Consider the following 23,335-nt stretch of genomic DNA (forward strand, 5'->3'; position numbering starts at 1 on the left):
GGAGTGTACAGTGTAATGTTTTGTTATTGAACCTTTGATATTGTATTTTTTCTTCAAATTTAATTTAAGGTCTTAAGCTTTTAGGCATAGCCATTAAATCTAACAAACCTTTCTCTGCAGAAGAAATATGTGCACATATATTTCTCCGTGTGTGTGTGTGTGTAGTGGGATGGCTCAATCAATATGGGACTCATTAAATAAAGAATGGCTAATGTAAGCCATCACTCTGAGCTTTCCATCTCTTTGTCCTCAACCCTTGACTCCCTTTTCATTTTCCGCATCTTCACTCATGTTTCTCTCCCTCTCTCTCTCTCTCTCTCTCCCAATTCAATTCAATTCAAATTAGCTTTATTGGCATGAATGTGTAACAACAATATTGCCAAAGCATCATACATACAACATAAAAACAATCAACCCCATACATTTCATTAAACAAGTAATTAAAGTATAAAGTAATCAAAGCGTACGTGTTTGTGTTAAAAAAAAAAAGAAAAAAAATTAAATAAATAAATAAAACAATAAGTGTGTGTAAGCACTCTAACACACACTCTCTCTCTCTCCAGTGGATAGAAAAAGTCTACACACCCCTGTTAAAATGCCAGGTTCTTATGATGTAAAATAATGAGACGAAGATACATCATGTCAGAACTTTTTCCACCTTTAATGTGACCTATAATGTGAACAATTCAATTGAGAAACAAATTGAAATCTTTGAGGGGGAAAAATGACAAATAAAAACCCTCAAAAAACCTGGTTGCATAAGTGTGCACACCCTCTTATAACTGGGGTTCTGGTGTTCAGAATTAACCAATGTATCTCTACCTTTTCATCCCTCCCTGTCTACGCTTAGCTTAGTTTTTCATCTACTCTTCTACTGTCTTGCCATCTTGTTCCTCTATGAACTCTCCATCTTGTATTTTCTTTGTCTACAGATATATCTATATCTGCCTTTTATTTTTATGTCCTTACATATCTCGTCCAGTTTCTTTTTTTGCCTCTTTGTTACCACCCAATTCCTTATTCTTTGCCTTTCTTATCCTTTTATCACTTTCTCTTCTGCCTCCAAAGCAGCACAGTTATAGTTCATTTTGGAGTTTAGCGTGAGATGTTAGCTGCAGAAAAGAGTCATAAAATGAGAGGAAACCATACTAAGTAATGCAGGCAGCTACCAGGCAACATGTTTAATGTATTAGTGTAAGAAGGCCATCTGGCTGACTCAGCTGAAAGTAGGGAAACCTCTCACAGCGAGCCCGAGATGCTGTGAGGTAACAGAGTTACAGGCGCAGTTTTTTGTAATTTCCTGTCGCCAAGTTACCATCGCAACCACTAAATTAACTCACTGAATAATTTAATAGTACCCTGTTGTATTGTAAACAAACGTGACATTCATCATTTCTCACCAAAAGGCATTGTGTGCAGAACTAGCCTCAGCCCTGACCAGATCTGCAAATTACTCTGTCTAAACACCACCTATTTCCAGTACAACGGAGGATTTTACAGACAGAAGCATGGCATGGGTTCACCGGTATCCCCAATTGTGGCAAACATCTACATGGAAGAAGTGGAGAGCAAAGCCCTCAACTCTTTCCGAGGAACAGCACCGAGCCACTGGTACAGATATGTGGACGACACCAGGGTCAAAATTAAAAGCCAGGAAGTGCAAGCCTTCACAGAACACATCAACTCTGTGGACAGTAACATCAAGTTCACACGAGAAGATGTCCACAACAACAGTTTGGCCTTCCTGGACTGCGCTGTACACATTGAAGAGGACAGGAGCCTGCAAATTGGTGTTTACAGAAAACCCACACACACAGACCAATAGCTATTCTTCAATTCCCACCACCCAGCATAAGCTAGGGGTCATGAGAACACTGCACCACAGAGAAAAAAAACATACCAACAAACGCCCAAGCCAGAGAGAAGGAACCCTAATGGACCTTTGTGAAAACAGCCACAAGATCCAGGAAGAACAAAACTACAGGGGAGGAGGAAAAGAAGGTCAAACGCAACAACATTGTGATTCCATACGTGTCTGGAGTATCAGAGAAACTCAGGAGGATTTTCAACTAACACAACAGCCCTGTGTTTTTTAAACCTAAGAACACGGTAAGACAGACGCTGGTCCACCCCAAAGACCGTACACAAAAACACAAGAAAAGCAATCTAGCGTATGCGGTCCAATGCAGTGAGGAATGCACAGACCTGTATAAGACTAAACAACCACTACACAAACGCATGGCTCAACACAGAAGGGCCAACTCCTCAGGTCAAGACTCTGCAGTCTACTTACATCTGAAGGACAGAGGACACTCGTTTGAGGACCACCAGGTGCATATTTTAGACAGAGAAGATGGATGGTTTGAAAGAGGTGTCAAGGAAGCATCTACACCAGGGTTGAGAAGCCGTCATTGACAATGCTGTCCTTTCATCACTTCCCAGGAAACTCAACAAACGTAACCTATTGGCCTCAGGTGAAGATGCCAACGATGGTCGTTCAGTCTTGGCCACGGGTAGTCCTAACGACCATAACGACTGTCGTTACAACAGCCAGGAACACTAGAGAACCAGCGATATCAACAAGGCAAACGACCCCACTGAGGTTAAATAGCTGAGTTTCCCTACCAGTCAGTCAGAACTGAAGAAGTCCTTTGGATGAGGGACGAAACGTCTTCTACTAAGTCCAGTTGCCCTTGACTTTAACCTTCATCATCTGATTTGACAACTGATGATACACAGTATTTCCTGAAGTAAGGTCCTAAAGTCCTAAAAATGTTAGCGGTCTGGTCTGCCTGATTAAAACAGTACCACACACCCCATTCATATGATGTTTGACTTGTTATGTTTAATTTGTTTAATGGTAGAGGTTTACCTACTAAATTGACAACTCTGAGTCAAATTTGATACATGGGGTGAAAAATAAAGAAGTGAATGGTTTTGGACACTGCATAGTGTGAAAAAAACACGAGTTTTATTCTCCTGGCAAGAAGAAAAATGCTTTGTTTAAAATAGATAGAATTGGTTTGTTGCATATGAGAGCTGATAGCCAGCTTGGCTGCACAAGTGAGAAATTAGAGAAATTGTTCATCAAGAGAGATCCAAGGAAAAATATGCCTCTTGAGTGCCGCCTACAGTGTTTGTTTGGCAGGAGGGTCATTGCAAAAACAGAAATTAGCACATAATACCTAAACAATGTTGCCAAATCAATGAACACACAATGCTTGGTGCTTTCTGTAATCAGACAGGATTACAGTGGCACCAACTAGGCACTCTGTCACTCCCAACAAAACCAGTTTCATGCCTTGTAACTTTTGACGGCCTTGTTTGCTCTGCTAGTCGTCAAGCCATAAGGAACATCTAACATCAATGTCCACCTCCACATATCTATATCTCCTTCACTTTTGTAGTTAGGTTGACAGTTGGACATAGACGTAAGTAAAAGTGAGTTGCACATGACTGTTATGAGACTCTACTTACATATAACTTAGTTGAGTCTTAAGGGAAAATCATTCAAGTCTCAAGAGTCAGTACAAAGAAAATGTCATTTTAATGGTCAATTGCAAGTTTGCTTAGGAAGACTTATGACTTTCTGAAAAACCTGAGATGTGACTTGAGACTTGCTCTGACAGACTTGAATGAATTTGGCATTGCCCCAGAATCCGAAACAAACCCTTTGATTGCAGAACATCTTCACTTCTAATAAACTGCCTGCAGCTGTCTTAGCAGAAAGACAGACAAACATTTTTCAGTCGTCACAGTGTGAATATTTAATGCCACCTGAGTTCAAACAGCAGTGTTCTCACCTGACCAAACAAATCAAACTAAAGGAGAAAATGCCAGCGTTCAGATTCACTTCTCCAGAAGTTCCCAGAGTAAACATGTCCTACGTGTGTGTGTTATCTTGTTTCCACAGACGATCACCAAAGTGCTGCTGCAGTACTGTGCCCTGCTGGCCAAGAGCTTTCCCTCCTACTGTGAGAAGGAGAAGATAGTGAGTACTGCTGCGTCGCCACTCTGCTACCAAACCGCCTCACTCTGAGCTCATCTCTGATTTGGGGAGAGACCGAGCACTTTGAAAGCTAGTGCTCTTTCTGTGGAATGGATTAATATTTTAGTAGCTTCTGCCCACTTCTATAACTCTTTAAATTCCATGTCTGTTGTTTTGTCTTTGTTTTGTTCTTTCATCTTCCTGTCATCATCTGTTCTGTTCTGTTTTGTTTTGTTTTGTGCCTGACATTCATTTGCTCTTTTATTTTTACTTTCCTGATGTTTCCTTTGTTAATTGACTTTCTGTCTCCCTCGTTTTGTTTTTTTCACGCACCTGTTGTCTCACTCATCTGTGTTCCTCCAGCCCTGCGTGCTGATGAACAACATCCAGCAGATGAGGGTCCTGTTGGAGAAGATGTTTGAGTCGATGGGAGCAAAACAGGTGAGCATTTACAGATGTACACACATACACACTTTTCCTGCACCAGTGGTTTTTAATCATCTGCCATGGAGACCTGAGAGTGTGAAGTTTTTTCATTTCAGCCTGTAAGCCACTGATTGTATGAGGTCTATCTCTCTGGTTCAAGGACAAAGTGTTGAAATGAAAGCCTGCAGTGCTTTGGGTCTTTAAAGTACACGACTGAAAACTGTTAGTTTCAACGCAATATTCTTTCATTTTCACGTGGCATTTTAACATGGCTTTCCCAGTCAAATTTGTGGGAAAAGTGTGATGTAAAAGACAAACTCTGGTATAGCACACAGCAAGAGCTGTAACTCAGACAAACTGAGGTTGACTGGAGAGTTTTTTCCTGAACCGCTTTGAAAATGAACAACTTCGCAAACGGTGCAACACGTGGTGTCGTTACATTTATACCAGAGAGAAGAAATCCAATCTAGAAGGAGCAAAATGCCTTGATGTACTGATGGCTGTTACACTAGTGTTTGTCTGAATTTTTGTTGTCACTGGGAGTGCTTTTCTTTTTCAACCCACCAACACCAGCGCCACCTAATTAAAGGAAAGAAAAGTATGTTGTTAAATCAGAAAAATGTTTTGGCATGCACAGCTTATCCAGTAACTGCTTCTGGATTTCCAAATATCTAGTTGTTTGTGAGGTTACAGATGTTCACACCAGAGGCATTTCTTGAAAGGTGCTGGAAAAGATTCCTGCGCACAAAAATTCCTCATCTACCCTTTTTTCCTGTTGGCAATGGCATGTTCCAGTATATAGACAAAGCTATTTGGGTCATCTCACCGTCCTCCAGGTGTGACCCAATTAATGTAATGGATCCATTTTATATGTATTTGGGTTCATCTGCCGTTACAAGCAGAAGCAGCAGAGTTGAATTTTATATGCATGCAGGAATCTGTTTTTTTGTGTGTGTGTTTGTCTTGAACCTGTAGTTGTGCTTCAAAGCTTTAAAAATGATGAAGAACAAGAAGAAGAAGCGGGTTTTTGTGTTGTTCCATGTGCTATGTGGAAAACGTCAGTTGAAAACACTGTATTTTGTGGGAATAAAATCTACACTACACTAATGACTATGTCTCACCAGGAGAGACAGGTCAACAAGGGGAATGAAATGGCCAAATAAGGACGTCTTTGGCTTAACTAAATTTTGCAAATGTACAGTATGTTTACATCTTTAGTAAAAGCCCTATGAGAAGTTCCCACTCTTGTTTTTCTGCTGCGACATTCACTTAACTATTCAGTCTTGCTTGAATGTAAAGTAACCTTGGTGACCTATTTTTGGACTATTAACGGTGGAGAAGCTCTATAACAATAGTATCTCTATATACACAGTACATAATAAAATTACTTGCTAAAGGTGCGAAAGGTGCCGCAGGTGTTCAGGAAATTGTGAAACTTGTGAACAGGGTGTGCATGCACAGGCTGCAAGTTAATTTAAGTAATGTGAGAGTGAGTATGTCTGTCTTTCTCTCTCCAGCTAACTGAGGAGGAAGAGAGGGTATGTCTAGGTTTCTTTTTTTGCTCTCGCTCCCATTTCCCCTGTTGCTCCTGGAACATAAACATCCAAAATAAACAAGTTCATTAAAGCAAAAAACCCACCCTGAACCTCTTGCCACCTGTCAAACCTCTTTTTACCCAGTAGTGTGTGTCTGTGTCTATTTTTAGTTTGATCCCAATTTACTCCTAAGCGAGTGATCAACTCTTCCTCCTCCTCCTCCTCCTCCTCCATAGACTCCCAGTTGTCGCTCCCTGAAATAAACTTTGTGTTTTTCTTTCCACCTGATATAATCTATGTTTAAATAAAACTGTTCATTTTACTACGGTACTTCTGTCCAAAAGCTTGAGAACGAGGAGGAACCTGAGGAGTTTGATGAGGAGGTGGGTCAACAAGCTCAAACCTCAATTTTTTAAAAGTACTTTTTAGTGGTTTTAAACTGGTTTGACACACACAGGTGTACCTAATAACATGAATCATGGCTGCTTTCCATTCAGGCCCTATTGTGCATGCTGGCTCACTGCCATCATTAATATGCTTTTCCTGCTTTGACAAGTCCAAATATTTGCTGTGATAAAAGGTCTGTTAGTTCAGGTTAGAGTTCCCGAAATCCAATGAAATTCACAAAGACAAATATCTTTTTCCTGTCAGCATTGCGATCAGTTACTTTTCTTTTTAAAATACAAAGTATCTTCAACCAAGGCCAGGAATTATTGGAATTAATAGGCAAATGTATGTGGACACTCAAACAATACACCCGTATGTCAAATATGTAATTCCAAAAGCAGGGGCATTAATTTTCTGGTATACCAGTTTCCACTCTTCTGGAAAGACTCTCCAGCAGATTTCAGAACCTGGCTGCAGGGATTTGTTCCAATTCAGCCACAAGAGCATCAGTTGGGTGTTGGGCGATCAGGTCTGGCTCACAGTCTGTGTTCCAGTTCATCTCAAATGTGTTGGATGGGGTTGAGGTCAGGGCTCTGTGTAAACCATTTGTTCCGGTTCTTCCACACAAAACTGTGAAAACCATTTATTTATGGGCATGACATTGTGTTTGTCCATTTCCTGTTTCAACATGACAGTGCCCTCATGCACAAACATGAAGCTTAAGGTTGTTTAAAATATCATTATGCTGTCACAGATTTAGGCTGTAAGTAAGAGAGCCTAGCTAAAGCTCTAGTACTTTCAGCTCAGATAATAAAAATAATTTTGTTCTTTGTGATGTAGCGGCGGTCATTGGAAGTTAGTTTGAGCATGTGGCTAGCAGTATTATCATTTTCATAAATTAGTGTCTCGTTTAGCAAATTGTTTTAGTGGACAACAGCATAATCTGAGAATGACGCTTAAACCTATAGTATACTAGCCGTGTCCCTACAAAACCTCAGCAGAGCAACAATTTCTTATAAGTCTCTTATGCATTTTTCTTTTGTTTACATAATCACATTTTCTTAGTCCTACATTTTATATAATTTGCTTGTTTTTATATCTGTACCATCTCCACCAGGCAATCAATGACAATGAAGGGGAGGATGACATGGTGGGTAGGCTGCATCAGCAAGAGCTGCCAGCAAAAAACAAAAATCACTTTCATTATTGTTAATTCACCTTGCCTTTTTATTTTAAAATAACTTTCTTTTGTTTGGGGCTGTCCTTACGGCTGACAGTCACAGGATTCCAAGGTGAGAGAGTGCGTTGTAGGTCATCCCCGCTGAGTTTTCATTTGATATAATTTCATTAAATGCCCTTTATTCTTTTTTTCTAATTCTTTTTGTCTCATTTTCTGTTCTTATTGTTTTTTTCCATTTTAACACCAGTCTGGCTGCTCAGACTCGGAGGGGTCCGAGGTAAGAAGGAATGAAATAAGGATAAACTGACTATTATGGCAAAAATCCTTTATAAACAAATCTGTAATTTTCCTGAGATCTTAGACTTTTTGTATCATATTAATCTCAAACACTAGAATCTGCAGATTTCATAACTTTATAACAATTATTCATCTCGTTAAATTCTGAACTTACTGTGACTGTGAACTTGTTTGGTCACAGTATTCTACCTTTAGGGATGTCATACACAAAGAAGACTTTAAAACCCCTTACAACAGAAGACAACATAAAGTTGTCTGTCATGTACTGCACACATTTGCATGCAATTTTGCATGGACATGTATAATCACAACGAATCACTCATTTTAAGATTCCTTGTCCTGTTCTCAGTCATTTGACCTTTTACTACACTGATGAGGACTGAATAAAGATACAGCTTTGATAAACATAGTTTTAAAACTATTTCTAACTAAATAAGCAAAATTTAAAGTTGAAGATCAGAAAAAAACATCCAAGAGATTGCCACTCAAAAATGGATTCAAATGTTGCTAAATCATGATTACTGCATGAAAGTAGCACTGTAGGTAACATCAACTTTTCAAACTGAGACCCGCCCACCTTTTGGGACAGAACAGGTGTAGTGTTTGGCTAAAATAAAAACCTAGACTCCATGTTGCTTAGTAGGAGATTTTGAGGTTTCAAGCCGTGGTTGACCTATTTTTTCTGACCTATTGTGATCATAAACATTAACTGTCCGAGATCCCAGGAAAACATTTAAAATACATGATTTTTGCCTATTATCAAGTGACTGTTACCCCTTTGAACTCCCCATCTGCTTCTCCTCAAGCAGAGATAATAAATCCCTCCATATCCCTGATGCCAAAATGTCCATAAAGCCTCTGGTACCACATGCTAGCGAAGCTCTTAACACATTTACAGCTGGGCGCTAACACAGCCTCCCTCCTCTAGTGAGTGCTTAATAGACTAGACAGTGGGCTGCCAGATAATTGTATTTGATAGTGTATAAAAATGTTGTGTTTAGTCGCTACTAAATGGCTTCTTGAAATGGCTTAGTTTGTCAGCTGACTGTGGGGGGTCTGTGGCATGTCAGAGAGGAAGAGGAAGTCAGATTTGGAGCACAGGGTGAAGAAAGTCTTGGCTGTGCTGGTTAATGGCTGAAGTTATCTTAACAGATGTTAAATGGGATGTTACGGTGAGGCTACGCATACTGATATAGGCCAGCTAAATGTGCTGCTCCTGTGTTATGCAGGAGAGGGTATTTTGTGTCTGACATGAATGTATTTATAAAAGTTGGTCAGAAAACATACTGGCTGTACTGTCGGAGGGCTATAACCTTCATTTCTTTCATTGTGCAGCCTTGTGTTATAGAACAACAAATAAATGTACCTTGAACCTTGTTTATAAAAGGGAACCCCAGTATTCTTTTGTGAGAAGACAAACAAACTTGTTCACACATTGTGGAGAGCAGGTCACGACTTAATTATGTCTTGGTTGTTATGGTTAAAGTGACTTGAAGTCAACACAATGTCCTCACAACTAACAAAGACGATATGTGTGTGTGCAGACTGTTCAGCAGTACAGCTCCCCTCAATAACTCTGTCTTTCTCCTTTAAATGTTTCTTGCTCTCATGCGTTGCCCCGTTCATACAGCTGTTGATGGTGTGCTTTACATCAAATTTCTGGCATTTTGCCAGTTGTGAAGTTCTGAAATATGTGGGATTTTAGCATTTTAACATTTATTTTTGCAAAAAGGCATGATTGCTAATGCTGTCCTGCTTTTCATGTCCTGCCCTCTCCTGTCCTGCCTTGTCCTGTCTGCCATTGCTGTAGGTTGACAACAAAGAGAAGGAGAAAAAGGTTGGTTGGTCAAACCTAGTGGCAAGACTTTGTGTTTTGTGTGTTCTGCTGTGTTTGTGAACTAGACTCACCTGTGTATGTTTATGTTCTGTTTTCACCAAAATGAAGTAGAATCTTAATACAATATTAAATTGCAAGCGTCATATACACACTCAGTATTGAGTAGAAGAGTAGATGCTGTCTGTTATGTGTTTAATTATATTAAAAGCTGCACTTCTTGGGATCCCAAAGAGTGGCCAGAGCAAACTGCTGGAAAACTAAAAAAATGTTAATCAAATTTTAGTGTTTTAGTTTTTTCTTTCACCAGTTATACAAAATATATTTTTTTAACCCAAAATAATGACAGTGGATTAATACAGCCTTATGTTATTTATTAAACCATAATCAAAGGTGACTTGAAGACAAGTGGGTAATACGATTAAACCAAATGCACCCTGGACTTTACCCCTGAGTTCAGTGACTGTTCCCTCATTTCCCAGTCATCTGATGGAAAAAGTCCATCATTTGTCTGGTGAAAATACAGATTAGCATCTTGCTGTGACATTAAGTGACTGTTTCCACCCGACATCTTTTCATCTAGCAGCACTAAAAAGATGCTTCAGGGAAGGGTACTACGTGGCTCCTGCTATTACTCTGAGAAGATTGAAAATCTGGTTGAAGTGGGGAACAAAAACTTGAGATATTTTTAACTTTCGGCAGTACAAGGAAGATGCCGAGCTCTCATAGCTGTTGAGAACCCACAACAGCGTGTCTCCTCTGTTCGTGACAAGGAGACAACAAAGGGAGGTGCCTGGAAGACACGCTGGAAAAATGTGGTGGAATATTGATACACAGTTAAGCTTAAATATTGATCACTGAGCAGATATTTATTCCTAAAAATCAGAATCAGAAAGAGCTTTGTTGCAAAGTAGTTTTTTACACGTACGAGGAATTTGCTTTGCAAATGAAATATTCTTGAGCTCTGTTGGTTGTATAAGTGTTACTTTGGTGAGTGCTGTGCTGAAAGCAGTTGTTTACCATCTGTCCTCCTGTAGGACGATTCCTCAGACTATGATGACAGTGAGGAGGAGCAGGAAAAGGTTTGCTTTCTTTACAATAGGTCTCCCAACATTTCCATAACTAATCTATCCTCTCCTACTGGCTGTTACCTTAGACCTGACTGAAATCCTCACACGATTGACTAAATTCTCCATTCACTTTGCTATTCCCGTGTAAAACGGTGTTTAAGAAAGTGTGTGTCTGAGCAGGTATAACGTATGTGTTCATGTTTCCACAGTGGTTTTCCGTCATCATACAGTACCATTAACTTATTGCCTTCCCCCATGCCTTCTGTTTGTTGTTTTCTGTCTTTTTTTAAATGTCTTTGTTTCTTTTCTTTCTTTGTCCAAACGCTTGAAAAGGAAAAGGTGAGCCATCAGCCAAGGGCCACTTGTACCCTTTGATACTCAATGATGAATCTTGTGTTGTGTTTCTTTTTACTTTATTAATATTTATGGCATTTGTCTGTTTCTTTCCTTTTTTCACATCTCCCTAGTCTCAGTCCAAGAAGGAAAAGGTGTGTTTGCTGTTAATCTGTGTGCATGCAAACTAGTCATGTTTTAAGATGTGTGTGTGTGTCTCTGTGCATAAGCCTAATCTTAAATCTGCTATAATCGATATTGTTAAAAGAACAATGTATCAAATGACAATGTGAAAACAATGTGAATGGTGTCACTCAGTGATGAACGGACAAAGAATTATCATTACGGAGCTCTATAGTGAGTTTCAGCTCATTGTTAGCTGCCTGGCTGCAACTTCACTCCTGCAACTGTTTTAAAAATAGGAGCTACAGACAAACCAAACACACCTCAAAACACCCAAAGTACATTCAAAGACTGGATACACAGTTAAAAAATATCTAAACGAAAAAAGAAATTTGTCTATTTTAGAAACAGTGACAACAAATTATAGATTATAATTCCTAGTCTTTCATTCGGGATTTAAATTCACCAAAGGAAATCTTTCTCAGTTGCAAATCACTCTGCAGTGTATTACAGGTGGAGGGAGCAGAGTAGCTAAAAGCTTTCTTACCAAGCTCTATACGGACCTTAGATACAGACAGCAAATATGAGTCGCTAGAAGGCAAATTATAGCCAGTGGTGTTGCGTGACCTGTGCAAAGACAAGAGGGGAGCATACCAAGGACAGACTTGTAAATAAAAGCAAGCCAATGTAAATGCCTCCTCACTGAAAATGAAGGCCAGTTAGTCATTGTGTAAAAAGCGTTTTACATGCAGTCACAAATCTTAATGCACTTTGGTAAACAGTATCCAACAAAGGTAAACATTGGTCAGGCGCATTTCTATAAGACTCCGTGATGAAGTGCACTGAGGAAGGTAACAGCAACCAATCTCTTCCTGGTTTTCATGAAAAACGGGCCTTAATTCTAAAATAAAACCCTATTTTTAGTTTGAACTTTTGTACAAGTTAATTAGTGGGCAATTTAAAAGAGAGCTGATGATCAATTAAAATACTCAAGTGTTTGTAGATTTGCACTTGTTCAATCTGCTCACCCAGTATGGTAAAAATCTTCAGCCACTGTACACTACTTGCTCCGCAGCAAAAAGCAGACATACACAGAGACTAGCTGGTGAACTTAGTGGAGCATTTAGCAGCTAAAGAGCAGGATATTTCCTTCAGGAGTTGGTAGGAGAGTTTCCAAAATAATTTAACTTAATTTTAACCTGATAAAACTGAGACGGATGGTATTTTGAAAATTTTAAGATTGTTTAACAATAGAGCGGGCACTTTGTGTGATCCAAAATGTACAGTTACATTACAGTTTGTTGAAGTGAACTGGAGGAGGCAGGAGCTTGTGTGCTCTTTCCTCAGGATGGCAGTTAGACTTAGTAATGACATGGACCCCACTGTGAGAGGTAGTGGCTCGAAATTGGGCAAACAAAGAAAAAAACACATTTCTGGTCATTAAATGAGCACAAGTCTGACAGAAATAGCACTGTGGCTAAGGTGAAGGATTGAAGATATATTTGTCTTAATCTCTTACAACATGAGGCCAAAGTCACTCATCGATAAGTTGTTTTTAATAGTTTAATAGTTCTCAGTACTCCAGACTTGTGGGGTCCAATTATGTGCTATATTTACATTACCACTAATGACTGAATTTTTCAAAAGTCATTAGTGAAATTATTCTGTAATTGGAAGGACAGATCGCAGACTATAAAGAGCACTAGTGTAGTAAAATCCCAGGGGGTCGACTACCAGTTTGCCTGGTGTTAACCATCCTAATGTGTTCAAAGTGTTTGTCTGATAAAGTTTATGCTGTTTATTAGGACATTATCTGAAGGTGTAAAGTCCTGTGTGGGCTTTATGCAGAGAAACACATTGTACACATCAAATATAATGCTTTAGCTAAGTTTTTATCACCCATCAGACGGGGAAACATAAATTTCCAAGCTGGATATAAAACCTATGAATCAGCTAAAACCAGACCTATGAGGGTCTCACTTGAAAGCAACAAAAAGCTTTATTAATATGTTAGTCACTGTCTGGAGGGACCAAAGGCTAACAGCTACGGTGAACAGCTACGGTGAACCTAATAAAAGTGCTGAAATGAGCGCGTCTGTTACGATGTCAGTGTGTGAATGTTGTGTGTTTATACTGGTGCTTCTAGCATCTAAGCGTATTTCACTCACAAGTGTGTGTCCTTACAGACTGAAAAGAAAGACAAAGAGAAGCAGGTTGGTTTGATTAACTCTGTCCTTCACTTCCTCTTTCTGCTCCAAGGCTTCCGCTCTTTTTCTGTGAATCTGTTCAGATTTATTTTCCTTACCCAGTAACATTCCCCTAACTTCTCATCTTGTTTAGCCATTTTGAATGCTCTCGTTTATTTACTTGACTGTACATGCTAAAATTGCAACTCAGTTGGATTTTATTTTTTTAAGTTAGCTCACTAGAAGGGGGGGGGGGATTGGATGAGAAACAGACATTAATAATGTTGGCTTTCTTTTTAAAAATTTCCTTTCTTGTCTTTGCCCAAAGGAGGACACTAAGAGCAAGCAGGTGGGTGCTTAGAATGCACATAATCAACCTCACTTTAGAAATCTTGTGATCAAGCAGTGCTCTCACTAACACTTCAAAGCTTTAGTGGTAGCCCTGTTAAAAGGTCCTACAATATGCACCTTTCTGTAGTTTGTCCTGTATTTAGAATTTGTATTGATGTATGATGTCCTGCCACCTTTGATTAAAGGCCTAATGATCACTTTGGTGTACTGACTTAACTGCTGAAAATACTGTCAAACGTAGAAAAGGAAGTTTGGCATCAGCCAGTAAAGGTATCAGATTTATTTTACTTTAAGTTAACAAAATGTGGAAGTGACCTTATACAACAAAAAAATTGTAGAGCCTAATTAAATGGGGTGCAGGCATGCTCATCGGTGGCACCAAATTCTTGTACTTGAAATTACTGTTTATTATTCCTGAACGTTATTCCTGAAAAGGTGAATTGCTTCTAGGAGAACAGTGAGGACTGATAATGGCAAATACATTCAAAATAGAGGATGTGTATGACGATGTGTATGGCAGACAGTGTTGACTCTGTTGAAAAAGCCCAGAAAAAGGGACTGCTGCTCATAATCAGCTGCATCTCCATGTGATTGGTTACCAAAATCAAAGACCGTTATCAGTCATGCAACCTGATTACTTAACAACACTTAAAATTGCCCAGTGTGAACCCAAAAAAAAACCCCATTGTAGAAGACAGTGTTATGTGTAGTTGATCACAACCGTAACATCTTCTCTTGAGACTTCATGCTCCAAGTGGCTGGTGTGCATGCGCAAATGTTTTGAGGGTTGAAAAAGTCCTACAGAGACATGCAATTATGCTGTACCTGGTTACCCCTCTTTTTAGCTTTTATAAGCAGCGTGTAAACTATTAATGAGTGGTTTATACCACACTGTAAAAACTATAGTAATAAGGGCAGTTTTAACAAGTGTAATAACACATGTACAAATTAAATTTCAAACTGTGAATGGACCTCAGTATATGAGGTGCAAGTTTTTTGTATGTGCTTATGAGTGCATATGTGGGCCTTGGAATGAGCATGTGGCCCAATAAAGTGGAGGATTTGACCGTGTCAATAGTTTCATTCTGTCTGCTGCCCCTGTTTTCCCAGAATTCAATTCAAGGAATCACTTGCCATAACACTTTGGCAGAGGCAGCAACCCGTGATTCAATTTAAGGGGTTTTTTTGTGTCCAGGATGAATCTTTTTTCTTTGCGCTTAAGCATTTAATTTTGTTTCTGTGTGGTTAACCATTTCTCTTAGCATGTTTTGTGTTTATGCAGGGAACATATTCAAAAAGGTAAAAAACGTAACTGTAGAGGAGCGATGTCTAATGTATATATTTTTTTTCTTCCACCAGTCAAAAGAGGAAGTAAACAAGGTTTGTTTGTCACAGTCAACTCCCTTTTTTCCTTTGTAGAGCTTTTCCCTCTTATCTGCCTCTTAAATGCAACTCCTGAATTCAGACTAGCCTGTTGGCCATAGTACAATAGACACCCCAGTCTTACAGTTAACCCGATGTATAACATTGACACTGCAGGTAGTACTTGTAAGACAGCAAAGTAAGCAGCTGTTCGGGGCCCCCTGTGACCCTAAACAAAATGGAACTGTTTTTGGACCGTTTTGTTTATTATTCATTTTTTAGCATATTTGAATACAATGTCTCATTTGTACCAAGTCAAATTTGGGGAATTTCTGAGGTTTTAGAGTAGAGCTAGAACAAAATTGGGATGTGTATTTTGTATATTTCTAAAATCATATATTTTTATTTCTGCTTTGACATTGTGCCAAACAAGTATTGTTTACTTTTAATCAGATTTTCTTTTTGTAATGCAGTTTGTTCACAGTCATCATAAACGATTAGGAATGAGTGAGAACCTCTGCTTAGAGAGTTGATTTACTTGCTTTTAACTAGACATTTCACATTTCGCACTATGGCTGCTGTCTGTTTCTAAAGTCAGAAAGGGAAGATTCTGCTGTCATCTGGCGTCTATATTCTTTTTATCCAGGTACACAGAAAGTACCTAACAGACTGTATGAACAGTGAGACTCGTGTTGCCGCTACTTGTCTAAGTATGTGTATTTTTAAACGCTAGTATGCCTTATTGGGCCAGCCATGTAGTGAGTTTAATCTGTATGAGATGCCAAAAAATGGGACTGTCGTCTAAATTAATCCTGTTTGGAATGAAGTGTGCAGCAGTACTGTAGCAGACAACCGTGAAACATAGGACTTCTACAGGTGATGTTTCCCTTTTGTGTTGTAGCATCCCAATAAACCAGAGGCAATAAACAAAAAGCTTTTATTAAAATCACCCACTCACTGTTACCCAATCCACCAGACAATATCACAAAAACCTATCCAAAATAAACCCTCACACTATTTTTACCTGCTGTGTATCGTAATGTAAAACCCTGCGTCTGTGTAGTTTGTGTGAATCATCAGTATCCTGCACAGCATTGTGTGACTTTTCTTTTTCTTTTTCCTTTTGTGTTTTTTCTTGTTTTTCTTTTCTGTCTTTCCGGGATAGACTGAAGCCACAGCTGCCACAAAGAAGGTACAGTTGGGTGGTAGAGAGAGATAAGCGAGTTGGACAAAACACTTATTACCTATAAAGGACCCTTCTAGTTTCATGCAGTAATTCTAGTAAGAAAGAGTGTGTATGTGCAGGCTTGCATGTGTGTTTCCTTCTGTTCATAAAAGCACCTCCTTTTAGTCATTCACTTTCTTTCTCCTCCCAAAGTCTTGAAGAATTACAAGTGAATTGAGAATTTGTAGTACCTTCGAGTACAGTGTTGAACTAGCAAACATGATTATGTTTCTTTAGGAGGTAATGGTGGTGTTCGATTGGGAACTGTACAGCTAAAATCCAATAAAAATGTGGATGAATAGGCGATTGCTCCCGAAACAGTTGAAAGCAAAATCCTGAGGATCTTTATTTTCTTTTTCTTTACTAATATTTATTTATTTTTACAAATATGTGATGTTAGAGGCCATATAATGAAAAAAAACTCCTTATCTTCCTCGTTCATCTACCATTCCAGTTTTAGGCTTGACAATATCTACTCTCACTGCTCTTGATTCATCCTCCGTCTAATATTGAAGAGGATTTTGCCCCGTATTTTCATTCATCTCTCAAGGTCACCTCGCACACTCATGTGTGCACTCACTTCCAAATGCCTGTAAGATGTTTAACTATGCTCGACACTTGCAGTTCACGTAAACACGGCTGTACATTTCATTTTTGGATTCAGACCAAGAGCAGACTGAAGGGGCGGAGTGGACGGTCCAGCCTTTCACTTCACTCACTGAAACATTTCTCAATTAAATTGGAAGATACTAAAACACTATCACTTGAAAGTCACAGCCCTCCCTTAGTCCAATTATATGTTATGGCAGTTTGCCCAATGTCCTCTATCCATTAACGCAGTTATCGATAGCACAAAGACACCGTGGGATGCTTTATCCTGCAGTTGTCTGGCCACTTGGCTTGTGTAACATGTGGTGCATACTTGAGGTCCTACTAAGGCTGTACTTCAGCTTTATTTCAGGTCTTATACCAGGCTCCACCAGCCAGTTTATCTTAGAACTGCACTTTGCAGCTTTAGTTTCTTTATAGTAATTGACAAATGAAAACATTTATTTTTGAATGTTCTGCTTCCACGTCAGATCAGAATGTATCTACGAGCAGCCCAGTGGGGAAAAGTGTTCACTTGAGCCTTTGACTTGTAATGCCAAGTTGGAGATATTGTGAATTTCTTGCTAATTAAGTAATGATACTACACAAGTATCAACAAACAAGTGGCAAAATGGCTGCAAAGACATCATCACTGGCAATTATATTTAAAAAATCCGATAATAGCACCTATAGAATCAATTCAGCTTAAAAAAGGGGAGGTTTTCTTGTTTGTACTGTTCTGACGATAATGCATTAATGCAGCATAATAGTCATGCTGGCAATAAAGTCAGGTTGATTAGACATTGGTGTGTTGGGCCATCAAAACTCTTAAAGAGGTGGTATTATGCTCATTACAGGTTCAGAATTACAGGTTCCCGTTACCAGCTCTACTGTCTGTCTCTACATCACAGTAACAGCGTGTCAGAGTAGCCGCTTGGTGAGCATTATGTTAGGCGCGTTTAGCTTTCATCCCTGTGTCGTCACAGGGATGAAAGGGAAGCGGAAGCGGCTGGACTACAAACGAGTTGTTTTCAGGCAGCTCAGAGCAGAGTTTTCTGTGGGGGATGGTAACTTCCTTTGGGCTGGACTTTGGGCTTTTTCACTTTGCAAACCTATTACATGCACAAAAAATATATATAACTCAATAAAGGAGATGGAAAAAGCCAAAAAGCATAATAATATTTTTTTATTTCCCAGATGCCCTGATTCATGGAAAAATTCAGTTCCTGGTTCAACAGCACTTTACCTGATTGGCCTTAAGATGCTGCAGTCATTTTTTTGTATTTACCTGCATTTACTTGAGTCTAAATGCGAACCATCCAAAACCAGGAAGAAAGGTTGATCCCCCGGTTTTCCCCCGGTAAACCTGAGCAGGACATGAAATGCCTGCCAGATCTGGGGGTCTGGGTGGTGATATTTTAACCCTAGAAGTCATTTGTCAGCGCACAGATCTCACTTAAATATTTTGTACTGAAAAAAATATCCTCAACATCTTTAATGTGTAAGAGTCAGCTAATTTTGGATCACTTCCTCCTTATTTCTACTTTTTTTTATTCTACTCATTGTGCTTCCTACTCAGTTTATTATATGTAATTATGTTCACCAAATCCCGCTTTCTACTGTCAATAATTCTTTTAACCAGGGAATGAGTGACAGCCTGCTGCTGTCAAATGATTTCCACTAAATGTAAGAAAAAAAAGAAAGAAAGAATTTTATTTCAGCTTTTCATGGTATATTTTTGAAGACCTGGAGCTTGAGCTTCAGGAAATAGTGTGGTCTTTATAGCCTGAAGTGCTCTTTTCAAACACTGTTCAATGGGTTTGAAGAGACATGAATTAGCTTTTCATCTGTTTCTACCATTATATCTTCAAACTCCTGTGGCTGAAATCTTGTTTCGTCACGATCTTTGCGATTAGCATTTTAGTCAGCTTTTCTTTCCTGTTTACTGATCTGTGTACATTTGCCATCCAGCAGCGACGTCACACACACAAAATGTGCCCATACTGTAAGTCACACCATCATTTTAGTCACAATGTGTCATCTGTTGATGCTGAGAGATGAATCTGGTGTGTAACATACTCTTACTTATCTTGTCCACACACTCGAAATGTATTCCTGCACTAGAAAAGATGTATATGGACTGTATAATGTTTGCCCTTTCAACCACCATTTGAATCTGCTTCATACATATTTATTTTGCTGCAAACGGTGTGCATAGTTCTGCCCAAACATCCAAAAATGCACTGAGGAGAAGCTACTAAGATGTTGATATTGATTGTTGTACTTCAGTGTGAGCTTGTTGGAAAGTCACAGAAATAGAGCTCACAAAAACAACCTCATTTTTTTTTTGGTTCTTTATGCTTAGTATAATTATTCCAAAGTGTGGAGTTCATCACCATAAAGAGACTTTTACCTTTAGTACAACGGTGTTGTTGGACTAAAACCTCCTAATGGCTAGTGGACATCATATTCAAGCTGAAATGCTCCCGCTAGAGCAAATCAGAGTATGCAAATCATGTATGAAGCAGATTCAAATGGTGGTTGAAAAGGCAAACATTATCCATACACATGAACAGTTTCATACTTGCAGCACACTTCTCTACTCTAATATCTTTATCCACCTTGTTAGGCCTCAATTATCAAGAAAATTGGTATTTATTAAACATGCTTTCATTTGCACACCTGCACCAGCAAGGTTAAATCACACCTATTTTACACCCATCTGCTCACGCTTGAACAGGCCTTTTTTACAAAACATACAGCCCCAAAATGTTATGCTGAACAACATGCCTTTGAAAGACATTGTACCCTCATTATAGGCCTATACGTGTTGTGAGAAACAGAAAGATGAGCAACACAATCATTACTGACAATGAGGCTGAGATAGTGCTAAATGAGGTTCGGCTAAATCAAATGTTTTAATTGGCACTTTCAAAAGTGGTTCATCAAAAAAATAAAGTTAAAAGTTATTTCAATTAAAAACTTATGTTACCCAATGTAATAGATACTTTTTTTAACCACTCATGTCCTCTTGATAAATCTCTTTACGTGGCAACACTTAAAAAACATTGATAAATGTGGCTCCTGCTAAATGTGTATGAATACCTGGATTTATTCACATTTGACATTATGCTTATGTTTAAATTTTTTTTCATGTGTTAAACACAATTAATCACAGTAATGAATTACGATACAAGCAAACTTCCTTTGCCTTGATCAGATTAAAGGCAGTCTCTTCACAGTGTGCTGTTTAGGTGATGGACCTAGTACAGGTATAAAACTTTAGCTTAAATTGTTCTCACTTCAAAATCGATTCAGTGGGTGTTACCGAGGTATATTTGGTGGTCTTTTTAATTGGTAAATAATTGTTTATAATGTCAAAAGTGAGAATAGAGGCAAGATAGAAAGACATAGCAAAAGAGGGATGAAACGAGGCAAAATTGAAGTAAACTTGGTTTTGGATGCACCAGATATTGAAACCGTAGCCAATGTGACAGGGCCAAGCTGTGCAATCTCGTGGTGGTTGTATAACTGATTGTAAATAACCTGTTATCACCATTCTCCTTGTGTTCATTTATGTGTGTGTTGTAGCTGGATACAGAGGCAGCTGAGATCCTCAACGAGCTGCAGGTGAAACTCAGCACCGTCTTGGACAACTTCAGCACCATGTTTGCAAAGAGGTAACACACACACACACATATATATATATAAACTCACACAGTATTCCATGGATGTCTGAGGAACAAGCCCCTGCCAGCCGTGCAGAACTTTTCTTGTCTAAGTTTGTGTCTGCACCCCCCCTCCAGTTTCCAGACTCGTATCAACGGCTGCATGCGTCAGATGGCTGAGATCCTCTACCAGATCAAAGGCCCACCCAATCACAACACTGCAGAGGCAGATGCTGACAATATGTTGCGGCCCCTCATGGAGTTCCTGGATGGGAAGTAAGTTCAAACATGACACACACAGTTGCTTCTGTTGTAAGCCGCTCGCACTGTGTTCATTTATTATTTGTTACTCATGAAACGACTAATTTCATGAATTAACTGAATTATATTCTTTCACTCTATGTGACCGTGTAGCTCCGACGTTAGAGGTGCTGCTTCCCAACCCAAATGATTTTTGTCTTCCCTTTTTTGTTATCTGGCATTTGGTCAAAATTGACTCAATTTGGGTCAGTAAAGCACCAACACAACAATAAGTTAACTTTACCTATGAGGAGAAAACCACCCAAAACATGTGTTACACGTGGCACACAACTGTTACAATCTACCACAGCTCTGCTTAAACTTGCATGTCACTATTTGTTATTGATTGTCAATACCAGCACTATTGTATGTGTTATTGTTTTGTACACCTAACAATACATTTGTGACAGTGTAAGTTTTTTGACTGGGTCAAAGCAATCATGTAATTTAGGGAAATAAATAAACACTACCCAGGTCAAAACAACCCTTTGGGAATGGGTAAAGATTGTATATTAACTGGATATATTTTCAGTATGTAAATACTGAATTACTTATCAGAGACACTTCATCCTACATCAGGTCAGGAGTGGTGAAGGGCATTTTAATGAGGCAAACCTACAGAGCCGGAGGCTGACAAAGCTCCATAATGACCCTGCTTCGCACATATCCTAAAACCTTGTCAGTAGTATAGTTGGTAAACTAATTTATAATTTTACAGTTCTTGAAAAACATATTGGAGCCCTCTTGAGGAGCCAATCACCAGTTGATCTGTAGCCTCACAAAGAGGATGAACTTTCCCTAGATAAATGAATGTTAAAAACTAAAGAGGACTGGATGTGGGAAGTTGGATTGGAGGTGTCAGAATGATTTAAAGTTTAAATTGCAGTTCACTGATTTGTCCACCAACAGAGAAGCAAAGCATAGAATTTACAGAAAGAGAGTTTTGTGAAAAATGATTTTGTCTCAACTGTGTTGAGTTAAATCGTAAATTTATTAAAATTCATAGGGCTAAAACAGTGTGATATTCAGAAGAAAAATATTATGGGAAAATTTTAGGAGACGTAGTTTCTGTAGTAACAGCAGACACATTCTTGTTTGATGTGTTACTGTTTGTCCGTTTTGTTTTTCTTTGTTTGTTGTATACCGATTATTATGTCATTAAGTTCACTCTTTTGCACAGCACTTAGGTCACTAATGAAAAACAAGAAAGTAATTATGGACGGATCAGTGGAGTCTAAATGCTTGATAACTGACCGCTACAATAATTACCACTGTACAATGAAGACTGTTGGACCAAGCAGGTTTTAGCTCACATTTTCGGTATTTGCGTGTTATCCAGTCTCAGTGTCTTTGCTGACATCTGTGAGAAGACTGTGCTGAAGAGGATCCTCAAAGATTTGTGGAAGATCGTCCTGAGCAGCCTGGAAAAGACCATCGTCCTGCCCCAGAGCAACGACAGCCTGGTAAGTACGACCCTAACCATCCCAACCCTAACTCTAAACTAAACCTCTGGAACCACAAAAACTTTATACAACTGTAGTATCCAATATTTGTGCATTTGACTCATAACAGTTCAGAATGGCACTGTAGCAGCAAGACAGAGGGTCAGTGACCTTCTACGGGGAGAGCAGTGATTGGTGGTTAAGTAGGGAGTGAACCCTTCTATAGAATTTGACCTCTAACCCCTTGTTTTGTTACCTCAGAATAGTACTGTACCCTTCTATGGGTTTGACCTTTTACTTTGCAGACTCAAACCCCTCTATGGTACCTAACAGATACCTAAACATATCCTATATAAGCTATGTTTGATGAACAGAGAGACAGAGTGGCCATCGGGCTGGGTCACTCTCCAAGCTGCTGCAGAGCTTGTAATTGATGCTGAACTCTTTGATTTAATAAACTTTTATGATCAAGAACAGTGTCATGCGGGTTTCCTCTCAACACATCATCACAGCATTATTGTTCAGACACCACATGGCACCAACACCTGAAAACAGACTTTGATGTGTAAAATCAGATCCAAAAGTGAAACCAATTCTTAACCTTAACACAGCCCTTTAAAGAAGTGAGGACTAGACAACATGTCCTCTATTGCAAAACTGTCAACCCTAAGGTCCTCTCAAAGACAGAAGAATAAGCGCACAAACACAAGACAATGAGAGACGGTTGTATGATGAGTAATCCATATTCCATACTTATTTCTTTTCGTCAGATATCTTTACGGTCAATACAAGTCCAGCTTTACATACAGATGAGAGTAATTAGAGGACAGTGAAGGAGAAAACACTCAGACAAAATCACAGCTATTAAAGGACAACATGTTCATAACTTTGTCATCATGATGGTTCATACTGTAATTTTAGTTTGCTGGTCTATTCTGTGCACAAGACATCTATTGCGCGTCTGTCTGCCCTGGGAGAGGTTCCCTCCTCTTTTGCTCTCCGTGAGATTTCTTCCATTTATTCCCTGTTAATGGGGTGAT

General features: G+C 39.0%; 1 protein-coding gene across 1 annotated transcript in view; it reads left to right on the forward strand.

Moving 5' to 3' along the window:
• Nucleotides 1–23,335, forward strand: part of LOC119891218 (protein unc-13 homolog B-like) — a 176,826-nt gene that overhangs the window by 147,409 nt on the left and 6,082 nt on the right. Inside the window, exons 30-34 of the mRNA XM_038702597.1 lie at nucleotides 3,914–3,991; nucleotides 4,352–4,429; nucleotides 20,477–20,565; nucleotides 20,692–20,829; nucleotides 22,193–22,316. Of these exons, the coding sequence (XP_038558525.1) occupies nucleotides 3,914–3,991; nucleotides 4,352–4,429; nucleotides 20,477–20,565; nucleotides 20,692–20,829; nucleotides 22,193–22,316 (507 nt within the window). The remainder of the gene's footprint in view (nucleotides 1–3,913; nucleotides 3,992–4,351; nucleotides 4,430–20,476; nucleotides 20,566–20,691; nucleotides 20,830–22,192; nucleotides 22,317–23,335) is intronic.

This window comes from Micropterus salmoides, unplaced genomic scaffold (assembly GCF_014851395.1).
Source record: "Micropterus salmoides isolate LMB-PRFRI ecotype aquatic unplaced genomic scaffold, ASM1485139v1 Ms_hic_scaffold_7, whole genome shotgun sequence".
Classification (NCBI taxonomy): Eukaryota; Metazoa; Chordata; class Actinopteri; order Centrarchiformes; family Centrarchidae; genus Micropterus; species Micropterus salmoides.